Source organism: Dendroctonus ponderosae, unplaced genomic scaffold (genome assembly GCF_020466585.1).
Source record: "Dendroctonus ponderosae isolate FM_Combo_2020 unplaced genomic scaffold, Dpon_F_20191213v2 Dpon_F_20191213_4, whole genome shotgun sequence".
Classification (NCBI taxonomy): Eukaryota; Metazoa; Arthropoda; class Insecta; order Coleoptera; family Curculionidae; genus Dendroctonus; species Dendroctonus ponderosae.
The window spans coordinates 6,494,381-6,510,433 of NW_026018611.1; the positions used below are offsets into that span (position 1 = coordinate 6,494,381).

Consider the following 16,053-nt stretch of genomic DNA (forward strand, 5'->3'; position numbering starts at 1 on the left):
AAAATTTCATGTTTTTCGTCCCGTTTTTGCTCATTTCTCGGAGGCAAAATGAGCAAGAACGCTCATTTGTACATCATTCTAGAGAGAAATAAATGGCCTCTTTAGAAAGTGAACCATCGATAAGGAAATGTTGGCAGTTTTTTCAAAAAATGCTTGAATTCAAGAAGTTTTAGATTTGCGTAGTTTTTTTTGAGTTGCAAAATCCACTTGAACCTGACGCTGCTTTTTTCGAAGTTTCTCAAGAACCATTTGAGCCAGAGAATTCGTTTTGGCATCGTTGGATAGAGAATTGAATGGGGAGGTCATAACCCCCATGACCCCCCTGGATCCGCCCTTGCAGGGTTGGATAAATTTAATTTTACCTATCTATAAAAATCTGAAAGCCAAATGAGTGGTGGAAAAGACAATGGACTTAGAAGCTCACATGTAACCTGCAAAGGGAACAGGAACACATACAAATCTCGATCTGTAAATGTGTGTGGTAAAATATCTCTTTCGGGTCGACCTAAATGTAATTTCCTCAACAGCCCATTTGAAGACTAATTTCTATTTCGATCAATCGATACTTGTCGAGGCAAAGAGCAATAAATAATTCACCGAATGGTATCTGTCACGTATTATTTGGTGCTGAGGCATATTTATCTTGTGACCTTTTCCGCTTAGTTTGTGCCACTGGGATACAAACAAATGTTAAGGGATAGTAATCGATGAGCTGACAATGTTTTTCGTGTGATTTTTTTTCGTAATGAGGGGTGCAATATACGCATTAACAGGGAAAATGTCATCGGCTCTTTGAGGCAAAGAAGGACATTGTTGTTGTAATTAATTATGAATCGGTCTTTATTTGCAATTGGAGTTCATTCAATATTTGCGTAGTTTGGTTTAAATCGGGCTCAATTTGCATTTGTTGATGGTTTTGACTAGAAAGATGGGAATTTAGATTCAGCAATAGTGTTTTTCAATATGCGCTTTAAGCACTGTAATTGTACAGTGTATAATTTGATTTTGATCAAGTTTGCAACAGTTTTTTAATAAAATAACAAAGGATTTTTTGAATAAAACATTTTGGACTGGTTTTTTAGTCTCTCCCAAATCTAAAAAACCAACCTCCACCCCTCAAAAATTTTCGATCTAAAATCAAAATTTTTGAGCTCAATGAATTGTTTTCGACCCAATAAGCGCCTCAACATGCGCACATAAAGGGTTTCGATCGAAAATAATGAAGATATCGTCGGTTAAAAATTGCAACCGCTATAAAATGCCTAAAATGTACCGAAAATGTCGATTATTTCAAATCTGAAGAATGTAATAAGTTTTTCAAGAAGTTTTCCGTCTTCTAAACTTCATTTTGATGAAAATAATGTAGAATTCGAGGAATTTTGAGGAAATTGATGTTTTTTGAAAAAATAGAACTGTACCCCTTAAAAAATTTTGATCAAACATCGAAATTTTACATGTGGAGTTTTTGACGTCAATGAATTGTTTTGAACCTAAAAAGAGCCTTAATATGCGCATTTAACGTGTTTCGATTGAAAATAATGAAGATATCGTCGGCTAAAAATTGCAATCGCTTAAAAATGCTTTTCTATCTAACAATCTCCCCAATATTCATAAATCAATTGTTTTGGGGGGAAATAAGAAAAATGTTGTCGGCTAAAAACCGCAGCCGCTCAAAAAACGTTTAGCCCCTTTTAATAAAACCGATTATTTCGGATCCGAAGTTGATCGATTTCTCGGAATGAAGATGTTAGGTATGTATTTTGAGGCATTTTCGGCAAAAAAATCATGTAAACTGGACGAAATGCTTTCTACCCAAGAATCTTCCCAATATGAAAATCGAGAAAACTGCAACACTTAAGACGAGTAACTAGTAATATTTTGAAAATTTCAACCGCCGATATCTTTGAAACCAAATCGTTTTCTGATCAAGATAGAATGTTCAAAATCCTGTCGCCATCCGCATCAATATGGCAAGAAATTGCTAAATAAACATAAAACTACAACAAACAAAATACAAAAAGAACAAATGTTATCAACTTCAATAACTGAGTTATCAGTAGATCTATTACAGTCTCGCTGAAAGTTTCAAGGCAAATATCCAATCAATCAACATTAATTTTGCAGGAGAAACGCTGTCATCGTAAAGAAAACATTGTCGAGCTTCATACTTATTTAAGGCAATTTCCCGATTAAATGTCTAATAAAAATAAACACGACTGATAATCCAATGAAAACATTTACTTGAGGCCTCGCAAAGCCCTTAGGAATCAACTTATTGTTAATTAAATATTTATCATTTTCATTATTTGGCCACGCCATGCCGGATAGATTGGTCGAAACTTTTTTCATCATGTTTAACTATTGCTATTGATGAAAATTTACTAAACGAATTGGTTGAGATGTTGAATATTAATGCAGCTGCCCAATTAAAGGGTAACTCAATTTGCGAACTTTGTGCCTAAATTCGCTATATTCGCTAACGGGAGGAAATTTATATTCTGGGTTAGCACGTAATTGCTCCTATGGTAGTATGCATTTCCAGAAAATGAGGAGCTGAAGAGTGTGGAATTATGGCGCTCTAAAGAAAAGATTCTTGAATTTGTTGCGCTTTAAAAATGCCAATTAGTGTTTTGAAGTTGGGATTTTCTTTCTTTCAAAGTTCAGAAAATACTGGGGAATGTTTTGAGCATTTTGCTCTAAAGCATCACAAGTGCAGTTAAAAAAGGCAAAGTTGTTCTCGTTATGAACCCCCTACATAAGCCCTAGAATGAATGCTTGTTGCTAAACCTGATATGCAAAGTTGCCACTATCACAATCTATGTAGAACCGAGCGGTCGTAGATCCTGTCCACGTTTTCCGCCTCCTCCTCCTCCTCCTCTAGACACTAATGCTTAATATACTTTGGCAATTTTCAACAGTAACACAGCATTTATCAATCACACAATGGCACCGGATGTGAAAAAATTTGCTAAATATTATTGTCCATTTGAGGGTCCCAAACAGAAGCACCCTCAAACCGCTTCAAAATTGCGACTAAGCGACATTTTCATTGAAAACATCACAAGTTTGAGGGTGTAGGGAGTGCGCGATTTCGGTCGGTCTCACATCGTACAGGTTGAGGTTTCGACTAAAATGCTACACTGGAACTGTTCGGTGGATGAGGAGATTGAGGATGGCGCAAGCGTATTTTTTGCGGGAATGGCGGGATAACGTGGATGCTGTGGCGTGGACACTGGAATAGTTGAGGTATGGATTAGAGTGAGTTCTGAGGAACTAAATGAGGGTTTTCATTAGGTTTTTACTATGAAAAAGGTTGGATAGAAACAGGCCAAAACAGTCATCAATTTTCTTACGAGTTTTCGAATTGCTATCGAAGACAATAGAACTAAAGGGGCGAGAAACTATGTGAAAAATCCCACATGTAACGGTGTTTTTGATTTAATCCAGATCTTGTGCTTTTTCTGCCGTGAATTGGTTTTTTTCTATTCCTTTTAGCAGCCTTCGAACCATTATTTCTTCTATTCAATTTCAAATCAATTCACTGATCTTTTTTTTATTTGCTCAGTATTTACTGGCGTTCCTCTATCTATATTATTTGTCTATTTTAGTTTTTCAAAGTCGATTGTAATCGATAGTCTTCTTCTGCGGTAACTTGACTAAAACAAATTGAAAAATGGTACGAAAAATGGTTTGTTTTAAGCCCGTTTCGGACCGTTTAGGTGTAGGTTCAGAACAAACAAGCCTACACAAATGTGTTCAAGGAAGATTGCAAATAATTAAATAATTACTGATTTCGCCGGAAGTTTACGTTAATTAATTTGCAAATGACACACAAAGAAATAAATTCTAAAAATTTTAAATGACAAGGGAGTAGAAATAAATGAAACAAGCAAAATAGAGTTGCACCATGAGATTTTTCACTCTATAAACTGCGTAAAAAGTGGCTGAAAAAAAATCAAAATAATCCGATAAATGTTTTTTGGCAAATGGGTTTTTGGGTATTTTACTTTCGAATTTTAAATATACTTTTCTTCAAGCCCCAAAATAATCAAGCTAAACTGCTCAACAAAATGAACGTTACAAAGCCAAATTTGTCCTAATTTTGGAACTGGATAAATGCTGATTGCTTCGCGCGATTTTGTTTCTGTTTGAGGCGCTATTGAGCCCCATTTGCTTTCTGTTAGTCAATGTTTTGATGAAACCTAAGCATCTCAGAGATATTTTCTACGCGGTGGCAAATGAAAAAATTAGAAATGTCGGAAAGTTCGTCATGCTTTCAACATTTATGAGAATTTCAACATTCAAGGGTTGTATAAAAATTCAAAAGTTGTACAAAAATCAAAATTGCTCCCAAGTCTGTGTTTCTAGCATTCTTTCAATTGAAGTTTTAGAAATTATAAATGAAACATTATTGAAATTAACTAAAAAGTTTATAGAAAAATGGCCATCATATTCTGTTATATTACGAAAAACTGAAATGCCGATAAAAATCCGTCGTTTTTTTACGCGCGTAATTTGGCATTAGCGTTCCGCGAATTCTTCCAGAGCAAACTGTTCCGCAAATCAATGTTTAATGCTTTAAAAGACTAAAAAACCTGTTTCGGCTAATCCTATCCGGGGAAATAACTCCACATTTTTATTTATTATTTGTTTAGGTTTTACTCCAAATAGCTATTGATGATAACGGCATACAAAAGGGTAAACCATTCCAATTGACTCGAAAAATAGATAAATAAATGACCATCATATCAAGTTGATTTATCCAGTCCTAAACTTTGTAATTAGCAAATTTTCGCATTTCATTACGCAACTGTTTAAGTGTAAATTGATTATTTAGTTACGGTGTTGCGCTTTGCGAGTATCATATTCGGAAGAAGCAAATGTTGGCTTCAAACATCGAAAATACTGTTTTGCTTGTGTAGATTATTGCTTATTAAGTCTGTGTTGGGTTTGCAGTTTTGTGTACTTGAGATTTGAGCTTTTGAAAAATCACGATCTTTTAAAATCCCGAAATTCCTTCGAATTAATCAACAACCGCCCGGACGAATTCACTTTGATGGTGCCGCCGTTCAGATTTGCAAGAAATTCACCGAATGAAACCATTTAGAAGTGGCAGCAGCTTAATTGAATGCCACCATTGTCGCGTTTCGTTTTATAGATCTAGTGATTTGCTTTGAATTAATATCCGCATTTTACGACTGCGTTCCGAACATGTGCCGACAGTTTAAGAGCACAACTAACATGACAAATCTCCCATTTCCATTAAAATGGATCGCACAATGTGACATTCGATTAATAGTGGCTGTTGCCAGGGAATCAGGACAAATTTCAGACTATTTGAACTATTTTAGTATTTCGATGGCTTGACTAATTAAAGTTCTAGAGACAAACCTCTTTGACGTTCTGATTAACCCGCTCCTGATGCTTCTTGTCTTCACCGTATTTATTGATCTCGTCTAGAAGCGCCGCAGCAGGATCCTGACTGCCCCCTTTGACGCCCCATATACTTTTCCGCGGCATTTTTCGCTCTTCACTGTAGATTTTCGAGAAATTTTCACCGTTTGTCGAAAATTTCTTCTGCATGCAGTTTTTCTCCAAATCGCCCGAATGGCTCGTGTATTCCTCCAGGTATTTATCTGTGAAACGTCTGGATTATGGGGGAATTGTGTTAGTGCATAGGGTGAATTTTCCGGCTATAAATAGTAGGATGATTATAAGAAATTATTCGTTATCAGGCTTCACCCTATACAAACACACACATACCCAGTTTTTCCAGATTGAGCAAAGCGATTGCCTTCGGTGTTTTCGTTTTCGCAATTCTCCATGAAATTGATGTAAACGTTGTTGGCTGCGCTTTTTTCCATCGATAAATGTTCGCTCGATAATGGATCATAATAGTGAGCAGTTGAGCTGTTCAATCTGTACATTAAACTTCCTCGAAGACTATGCGATGGTTTAGGGGAGACTTGAAAGCGTTTCGCGTGCCTGAAATAACCCATTGAGTTTTAGGAGTTTTTCCGGTGCAAAGGCAATTAATTCCACTTCAATAATCTGCCATTAACCAGTAACTCACCTGCACTCGTTATTGCTCAGAGTACTATCACTAGAGCTCATCAGTTTATTGCGTATTTTCTTCTTAACCTTCTTCTCGATTTTTCCTTCGGTTTCAAAATCGTCAATAATCTTCCGAATAATGTTGATATTTTCCGCTGCCTCAATGTCATTGGACGACTTTTTCTCCATTTTCTTTTTCGAATTGTTTGCTTGCAGCACCATCGTTCAACTCGTTAAACCGTCCGGATTAGCATGTTTGGTCAACGGGGCTTTGAACATTTCAGAAAAGCTTGCGATCGATAAGGGGAAACGTTTCGGTTGCAATTGCGGCAAGCGTTCTCACAAGCGATGCATAAAATACCAGACGCGATTATCGAGGAAAAGTTTTTGGGGTTTTGAACTATTTGCGTGGGGAGTGTGGCAAATGAGGAAAGCGAACGGGAAAATTTGCGGATGTTTTCCAAAATGCGAGACTCTACTCTAAAAATGTTCCCTTAAAGACTTACATTTGCATCATACACTGTTAAATTACGGTTGAGGGCGACTAAAAATAATGCCGCTTTATCGTTTGAAGCATCTGAACACTTTTTTGATCAAGTTTTTTCGTTGTGTTAGAGTTTCTAGAAAGAATGCAATAAATGCCGGTTGATTTCAAAGCAATTTGTAAGGGACTTTGTAAACGCAAAACCAAAACTTACGCCCAATTTGCCATAAAAGCTGTGCATAAAACGCCCTAAGCAAGCATGCATTTAAATGACTATATTAAGTATGCGGCTGAACCAGTGAAACGCAAATGGTCATTGCCTGTCTTCCAGTAAAATTGATAAATCTGATATCAAACACATACACAAACGGGCAGTTGTTTCGTCCATTACGCAAGCACAAACTCGTCGGGCAGAAAATCACAACCCAACTGGTAGCAACGAGGTTTTATGGGGCTCCCTCCATAAAACTAATTTAGGGAAATTTGAATTCATAATATTTCGTTATTCTGAAGTCACGCAAAGCGCCCACAAGGTCGCAACTAAGGGAAATGTCGCACTGTTTTCAGTTAACAACAATTAAATTTTCCACATGGAATGCGTCAACACGGCAATTAATAATTATAGAGAGAAAATCGCAAATTTTTCTGCTGCATGGCTTGCCTTTGCGAAGTTGTGGGCATGGAAAGGGCGTAAACAATGGAGGCAATAGAAAATCGACGTTTCGCTAGCACATGTGGCTTGCACCTTCAGAAGTGTGTGTTTGATTCACCCTGACAGCTTAAGCTTCTAAGTGAAATACAACGTTGCCTCTAATTCGCTAGAATACTTTCTAAGTGTTTTGTATGTGTCTAGGAAGCATTTAAGCAAGATACTGATTGCTTAATCAGTTAAGCGATAACTGAACGGTTCGAAAAGCCTTTCTAAAAATACTCACAGAATGGAACTATTAAACCAAAGTAAAGAATTGATTAGAGAATTGACTAAGCGATATGTGTGATTTGTTACTAAGCGCTGCATCGTGTAAATTGCAAATTAAGAGAAAACTGTGTGTGTAAAACGAGTGGCAGGACTGTGCTTTATTCGACAAGTCTGGTGGTTTGGAAGCGACTAAAGCTGAAATCCATGCCAAAAAGAGAGGCAGCGGCAAATCAATTTCCAGGAAACGGAGATGTTTCACTTTGGCGGCCTGCAAACGCTGTCGCTGTGAACATTTGCGCTGCTGAGCGCGTTGCGCCACTGACGTCAATACGAGACAACGAGACGCCGCTGTACAGGGTGACCAAACTGAGCACGCATTTTCAAAAAGATTGGCATCGAAATGGCAAAAAATCCTCAGTACATCGGTTCCACATTCAAAAAGGTACAAAAGCGGTAATCGAAAGGCAACAGACTTTCAACTTGAAACGCTCCGAACGTTAGCGAATCGTTTAGGAATTTTTCACTGGAAGCTCCGGAGAAGCTGATACTGCTAAAACCGTTGGAAACGACCAAGCAGTTGAACGACTATTTTGTCAATTTTAAACAGATTTTCTGATACATTCCATGATTTTTAATAATGTTAATGCATCATCCACTATAAAACTTGAGATATTCCAGTCAAGTTACAGCTGAATTCATTCAATTCGTCAACCTTCGAACGCTAAATTCGCCCGGCGAACGCCAGCGAATTGTTCCAGAAGATGTTAAAACGCTCGCGAGAGTTCGCGATTGCTTTCGATCTGATTTTACGCGGTCAAGCCGCAAAAATTTAAAATTCGACACCAATTTCGATATTTCGAGTGAAATTCAGGCCCAGAACCTGAATACTATCGAAGTTTACCACGAAAAAAACTGTATTGAATATATTATTGTATGAACAATAATATTTGAACAGTTTTAAGTAATTTTCAGATAAATTTAAAGTTGGTTCAATGGTTTTTAAATCTCGACAATGACAAAAACATCCAAAACTGGAAAAACTACCAAAAATCCAACATCAAACGCAGACAGTCAAACCGCAGAAATCAGCAGATTTTAAAGAGATTTGTTATAAAATTTGCCATTATTGCATCCAAAACTAAGCAAGTCGTTACTGATTCGATAATTACATTAATCCGCCTTTTAGAAACACAAAATGAGACAAACTAAACAATTTTTCCTCAAGAAGTATTTTTGGATTCAAGAAATGCGTCCAACCGCCTATTAGAAACAAAAAACGCGACAAATTAGAACAATTTGCCTTAAAAGGTACGCATTTTGAGTTTTCATGCATCCATAACAAAAACCGTGGATAATTTAAGCAAAAAGTCGGAATTTAATCAAAACTTGTTCAAATAATTGTAAAAATGTGTTGAAAATTAATTTATATACCTGGGATGCATTACATACAAACTCAATCCAAAATCTGCTAAAAACAAAGTCCAACGCGAAAAACTATATAAACGGAAATTTTCGACGATTTTATAATGTTATTTTTAGGACTTTTTAAATAAAATTTGCCTTTATTGCATCCAAAGCTGGGCACTTCGTTGCTGATTCGAAAATTTCATTAAACTGCTTTCTTTATAGAAACAAAAATCGGGCAAACTAAAAAATTCTCTTTAAATCGGGCGCATTTATAGTTTTAACGGACTAAATATTTGCATAAGAAACCGCATTTAATTTAACAAAAAGGTCCAATTTCACTAAAAACCTCCCGATATTGAGTTTTCCAATAAAATTAAAGTGCGAATTAATTCTTTGAACTTTAAATGTTGAATTTGCTTCACAGCGAATTTTTCTAGAAGTTTCGATAGAAAACTCGAGATGGTTTGCGAATGTTTTTGATTTTCTTTCTTTGGAAATCTGTTTTATTTAATTACTAGGGGAGAATTTCAGGGGAGAAATCAATTAAAACAAAAAATTGCAACTTTAATGATTTTCTGACAGTTTGAAACTCGATTCCTCTAGATGAACCCCGGGACCCAAACACGAAAAACATTAAGTAGAAAACGAAAAACTAAACACAAAGCTTGATATAAATTACCAATTGCTACCTGAAGGGTTTCCTGGAAAACTAATTTGCCGCCTCTATCAGCAAGAAAGCATCATATTAGCGATGATTAGATTTTTAATTAGCGAATAAATTTTTGCCTCAAAAGCCCGGAAAGCCCCCCACAGCATTTTGCTTTTGGGCTCCTTGAGTGAGCCTGGAAATTCGTCCATAGCCACACAAAAGCCTCAAGCTCGTAATATCGCCAACGTTGAAAGCTCGTAGAGAGTATAATGAGAAAAAAACAACTCAAGGGTAGGAAAGTAGCAAGCGAAAGTCGGAAATCCATAATAAGTGTATCGCATTTACCGGTAACTGCTCGGAATGCCACTAAGTTAGCAGGTCAAGGGTAAATGCGTTCCTCATGAATTATTATAAGTGTTCCTTGGCGTTATGTTGCATTATTTTATGCGTGATTGTTAAAAATTCAGTGTTTTAATAAGGTGGGGTTTATCAGGAGGCTTGAAGCGCATTTTATGTTCCCAAGTGCCCCTCATTACCGTTTACAGCGATTTTGAGCTCTGGCCCCATAATGGAAAGCGCCAGAATTGATTTAATTGTTATAATTAAAATACTCTGGCTGCTATGTAGAAAGTTCATTTTATTTGCTATAATTTTATTGTAAAGGTGAATTAATMAATTGGCGATTTAATAAATGTGAAGAACAATKAAATATAYRTTSAATGAAAGCATTCAAATATAAAATGTATTTGAATATTTTGTCWTAATTKATYAGATTATGACTCTCATTTTTYKTTTGGGAAAAATGACCCTTAAGGGCACTGACARAAATTGATGGTAATTGAAAAAAATTATTTTRAAGAAGAACCTTAAAGAAATCTTTGGGCYATTTTGAGGCTTTATTTGTAATACGGTGAAGMCTGCCTGGAATAATTTTGCTAACAGGCGGGGAAAMATTTTTTKTATGTTCTCTGTAAGTGAATACATTGAATACATTRAAACGTTGATTGGGAGTTTATTCYACTTAAAGTCTCCAAACAAATAGGGATTAAATAAACTTCAAAAAATCAGTAAATTCCATGGAACAGTGGCTTAAAATACATTTCAAATCAAGATTGTATTTATTCTTTAATTGCGAATTTTATGAGTCATAAACTCAAAATAGAAAAATAAGAAATGAACATTTATATTAAAATTTACTCTGAGATTTTGCTGTTGTAAGTGAAACTTGGGGTYTTGTCTCAATATTTTRTGTCTGCTGAATCTACTGTTCGTCTGCTACGGTTTTTGAAGCTCAAAGTAGTCGATTTTTTTTAATTCTTGAGAATTACGACCCAGCGATCAYCTTTTTAAGCATTTTGCCCATATTAACACATTAACAAGGAATTTATTTCTACAGTTGATGTGGATTTAGAACATTAACCTTGTCAACCGCAATAARAGTATTTCTAAAAGAAAAATCGTATTTTTTATTCTAAATCTTCTGAGAAACAAACACATAAAATTTTAAACATTCGCAAACAATTGGAAAGTAGCTAAAAGTTTGTTGTACATTTTTCATGAATTCGTTAAAAAAGCATCAAAATTATCCCCAGACAAGAATATCGTTAAAATACGCTCTGCTCATAACATGTACAGGTATGACACACCATTTATTATATTTGCCAACATTATCTGTTTTTCTAAGCTGATTGGTTTTTCTTGCTGAAACTCTTGTTGCGAGCGAAAACGAATTCAGCATACAGAAAACGTGTTTATTTAATAACTTTTCGGTTAAACGTGCTTTAAAAATAATCCAATGCAATAATTCTTTTTAAACTAGACTCTCACCTGTGCCACTTTTTCTCCCATTTTGGGCGTATGGATGCCGCTTTGAAAGTACTTGGCAGATCCGTTGTCTTGCAGCGAAAACTGCATAATTAAAATAAAAATTAGTTCAAATTTAATTAATTATAATAAATAAACACGGAAGGAAAAGCTGGACCAATCGGCTAATTTAAATATGACAAAAATCGTGTCGTTCGCCATATTAAGCAAAACCCGAAAAAAAGCTGCAGTTAACTGTACAAAAGCATTTAGAATGTCGGGCGTCGCCCTCTCTTGAGTGGAGGAAATACTGGAAAATCGAGCCCTCAATCCAGTTGCGGAGGTTTAATGGAAAATGCGAAGCGAAGTTCCGAGTTTGCAGTTTAACGCGCTTAGACTAGATGACTCTCACATGCTCCAAAACGGCGACAACCCAAAATACGACCTAAAGCTTCGTGGTTCGTTACCTTGTAAATCACTTGTTTCATTTTTTTATGTTGCAAAGCTTTTCATTGATTGTATTGATTAAAAACCAGTAAAATTGCGGTTTTTTACGACTGCCAAACAAGCTGAAGAAAAACGACACACAAAAACACAGAGGAAACGAAATGCTTCAAGTTACCTACTTGTGGGCAGACTTTCTGCTTTAAGGAATCGGTGGGATTCGATAAGCTGGGACTTTTCCTATCATTCGACTGTTGCGCTGTGCGGTATCTTTGAAGATCGCTTTCTGACGAAACGTTGGGGAATTGTTTGTTCAGAATCGGCTTACTAGCTGAAATCAATTTTTTTCTTGCAGTTTCATCAACTTTATTTGCTTTTAATTAATCTGACTTACATATTGTTTGGGCCGGATATCCTGTTCTAAAACAGTGCCGCCTTGCAATGGCATCTAAACTGGTTGCATGCGTTACTCGATGAGACGCCACTGCATTTTGATTTGCATAGTGCAGATGCCTAAAACAGACAACATTTCGTGTTTTTCGGCCAATGCTTGCAGCTTTCACGACGGCAAAATTTTGTTCCACTACAGCTTAGAAGCCCGGAAAAACTCAGCAGTTTCAGACAAACTTTAATCGAAAAAGTGATGTTTGCTCACCTAGTATTATTACTACTGGTTCCATTATTGCCATTGTTCCTTCCTGCTAATCCTCCTCTTTCCTGACTTTCTCCCCTTTCGAAACTCGCCTGATGACTAGCAGGGGCACTGTGGCTGATAGTGAGCGCTGTGTAGTCCGGGGCTCGATGCACTGTGCCCCCCTGGGAGGCCATGGGCGGACTTATATGCGAATATTGGGGGGCTTCCGAGCGCGAGACCCACGTTTGCTCCGACAGAATTGGCGTTGGGGAGTTCGAAGTTAGCGGGCTGAAAACCACCGTGTTTAATTCCAGTAGCGTAGATCTAGAGACTCAATATAACTGGGGTGATTTAGGGGTTTCTAGGACGTTTGGGCAGGTGTAGATAAAAAAAAATTGCCATTTTGCGTGTGTGTCTCTGCGTTTCACAGGGAAATACGAACGGCATTCGGTTTCTGTAAGCGGCACAATTTCCATGATTGTTTAGGAGGCCCCGTGGCTTCGTTTCGTGTGCGCTTTCTACTTTGAATGCAAATTTTTGCATTTGTTACTTTTATTGTAATAAGCATTAGCAAAAGTGTAACTGCAAAGTGAATAGAAAGTTACAAAGTTACTTAACTGCACGCTCTAATGGTCTTAAATTTTCTACGCTGTTTTATTTCTGTAGAGAAAAACTGATTCAAAACATTTCTCGATCAAGTCCAAACCAGCGAATGTTTGCTGATAAATTGCTTTTGTTTCGGGTGAACTTTTGATTGATTGATGTCTGCTATCAGGCGCAATTTGCTAATTAAATTCCCAACGGTGTCGTTTCTCCAATACCGACAGGGTGCAAAACGGTGCAAATATTTCAATTGGTCTTTCAGTTTTCCTGTTTTTTTAGCAGTTGACCTCTCTAAGTGAGGGCTTGACAAGGTTGAAAATGTGCAAATGTTTCAAGGGTTTTGGAATTTTTTGGGTTTTTAGCAGGTCTCGTATTCTCTGGTCTTTGCTGAGAAAAGCACAAGTGCAATTAATTTTTCGTACTTTTTTCGTCGACAATTTATCTAGTATTGCTAAGTATGCGAAGATTAGAGCTGGTGCTAAACGGTGCAAATGTTTCAATTGTTCTTCCATTTTTAGTGTTTTTTAGCAGTTGACGTCTTCTCTAACCATCGCTGACTAAAACGCCACGAAAAATTAATAAACAATTTAATTATTTGCTCAATTTTGCGTCTTCTCTAGCCTTTGCTTAGAGCAGAGGCTCTTGACGAAAATACCGAGAAATAGCAAAAAAGCAATTGAAAATGTTTCCCAGTTTTGTACCTTTTCCAGCCCTCGCTTAAAAATGAAACATAAATAAGGGGAAAAGCTTCAATTGCCGTTTAATTTTTGGTGTTTTTTTCTTGTCGGAAATTTGTCTATGCGAAGGCTTCAGCTGATGCGAAACTGTGCAATTGTTTCAACTGTTCTTCCATTTTTCGCGTTTTTAAGCAGTTGACTTCTTCTGCTCGCTAAAACGACACGAAAAATGAAAAAAGAACTGAAACATTTGCACAGCTTTGCACCTTCTCTAGCGCTGGCTTAAGGAACAGGACAAAAATAGCAAAAAATTAAATAATATGAAAAAGTTTCAATTTTCAAACATAAAATTTAAAAAAAATCAAGAAACAATTGAACTATTTGCAAGCTTTCGCATCTTCTCTAGTCAACGCTTAGAAGATTTTGCTTAAAAAACCAACTGAAACATTTGCAGTTTTCCAGTGTGTCGGTGTTAGAGCGTAGGCAGTTAACTTGAACAGTTAACAAAAACTCACCATTGTTCTAAGGTATCTTCTTCTTCTTCGGCGGCAGTGACGTCACTTGGGGGAGTTAAATATCCTCCCAGTCGTAAGGCACGACCTCTACCGAGGCGAAGACTCTGCCGAAAGGACGCCCGGGCTCTGTCGACTTGAACAGTGTTAGTTAGACCTTTTGTTTAGTGTTTTCAATGTTTTCAAAATTTCTCTCAGATCTGTGATTGGAAATTCTAAAACCCTGACTGAGTAATTCGTCTGGTCAGACGACAGATTTATAATATTATTAATTGCCAAGTCGCTTCCCAGAGGTTTTTCAAGGGAATTAGGCGAAATGTGCTGAGTTAAGAGTTCCATAACAGGCAAACTTTCCTCGAGCTTCTGATTAATAATGCAATCATCAAGGGTGGCTAATTTCGAGTTTAATTACAAGCATCTCAAATATTTGACTTGTAAAGCAACCGCGCGAACATTTGGATGAGCTGGCGATTTTGCGGAAAAACTGTCTATTCGTTGTTATTTGCTCAAATTCAAATCAAGCATAATTTCTCGTCGGTTAAACAATGTAAAATTTGCCTTTTTTTTCAAACCAACCATTATTATAATATTAATTCGGTCGATATTGGGGTATTTGCACCTACACTGAAAAAAAGTTGCTCTTTTTTCTGAATCGATTTGTGCCAGTACGATACACTGAGAAAAATATTCAAGTATTCAGAAGAAGCTCCACAGTATCGACACAAACAAGTTGTTCGATTGGGGGTGTAAAATTTTTGCTGCAGTTTACTTACATTTACTCAGACGGTTTTTCCTCACAGGGCTGCTTTCCAGAGACGGCGCTGGCGCCGTTGTCAAGTCCTCAAAGTTTATAATGATTAAGGATATGTCATCCACCTCGCTTCGAATCGGCGCGATCACTTCCGAGCATAGGAACTTTGAACCTAAAAAAATCGAGTTAAATAATAGTGTTAACTTGCACACAAACTGAGTTTCCCTAAGAGAAACTCGCTTTATAACGGGGAAGTTGAGCAATATGAACTAAAATAGGTTGTTCAAGAACCAACCCTTGAGGGATCAAAGCGATTCAATAGAGCGCAAACTGTATTGAAGGAAAAGTTTATTTCCCAAAGGAAAATCGAAAAAAAACGAGTGCACTTTATAGAACAAGATGCTGGCGAAACCAGAACGGAATCTTATGATTAATTGAAATTTTTAGCGGTTTTTTTTCTCAATGGATTCCATCCAACGTGTAGGCACGATTTGAGGCGCAGCTTAAATAATAAACGCAGGCCGCAAGCATTATTTCGTTTTGAAAATGGAAAATAAATCGAGGCTCATAAAAAATACATCGGCCAATTGACCGCACCGAAAATATACAAATCCCGCACCAGTGTTTATTTATTTAAAATATGAAAATCCGCAATGGGAAGTCGTGGGGCCGATTTTCACTTACACATTGTCATAAGTCAAAATGCTGATCGTTTATTTAATAATGCCTGTCCCGTGCATTTGATGGCCTGTTTGTTTTCGTTGCTAATTTTATTATGATTTTATCGAATCCGGGCGGTTGGACGGTTCTTTTTATGTAAAAAAATTGCTCGATGGCGGTTATAACGGGAATTGCGGAACGACACAGAAAAATGTTGTACAATATAGCGAAAAATCTGGCGAAAAAGTAGCAGCTTTAGACAACATATCGCCAATCCAGAGATCATTAATCAGCGGTTGAAAAACCCACATTCAAAGATTTCCGCTCAGATCAGATTGATTGGCAATTAACCTGCTTTCCAATTCGACAATCCATCCAAACAAGACATTTTGCCAGATTTTGTGAAGCGCCATTATAGGAAAATATGAGATTTTTATAGAAAACCCAAAAAAACTT

At 36.8% G+C, this 16,053-nt stretch overlaps 1 protein-coding gene across 11 annotated transcripts in view; it reads right to left on the bottom strand.

Annotated features, from left to right (window-relative positions):
* The window catches only part of LOC109537067 (potassium voltage-gated channel subfamily H member 6), a 64,342-nt gene that overhangs the window by 18,138 nt on the left and 30,151 nt on the right, over positions 1-16,053 (bottom strand). For 9 of the 11 annotated variants that reach the window (XM_019903615.2, XM_019903609.2, XM_019903606.2 and 6 more), the window contains exons 3-8: positions 14,960-15,109; positions 14,190-14,322; positions 12,416-12,682; positions 12,155-12,273; positions 11,943-12,091; positions 11,341-11,421 (exon numbers count right to left, since the gene is read on the bottom strand). In XM_019903615.2, coding sequence (XP_019759174.1) covers positions 11,341-11,421; positions 11,943-12,091; positions 12,155-12,273; positions 12,416-12,682; positions 14,190-14,322; positions 14,960-15,109 — 899 coding nt within the window. Of the gene's footprint in view, positions 1-2,787; positions 3,171-5,391; positions 5,648-5,763; positions 5,986-6,073; positions 6,986-11,340; positions 11,422-11,942; positions 12,092-12,154; positions 12,274-12,415; positions 12,683-14,189; positions 14,323-14,959; positions 15,110-16,053 lie in introns of those variants that run through there. The other 2 variants (XM_019903613.2, XM_019903614.2) reach the window with 2 other exon arrangements.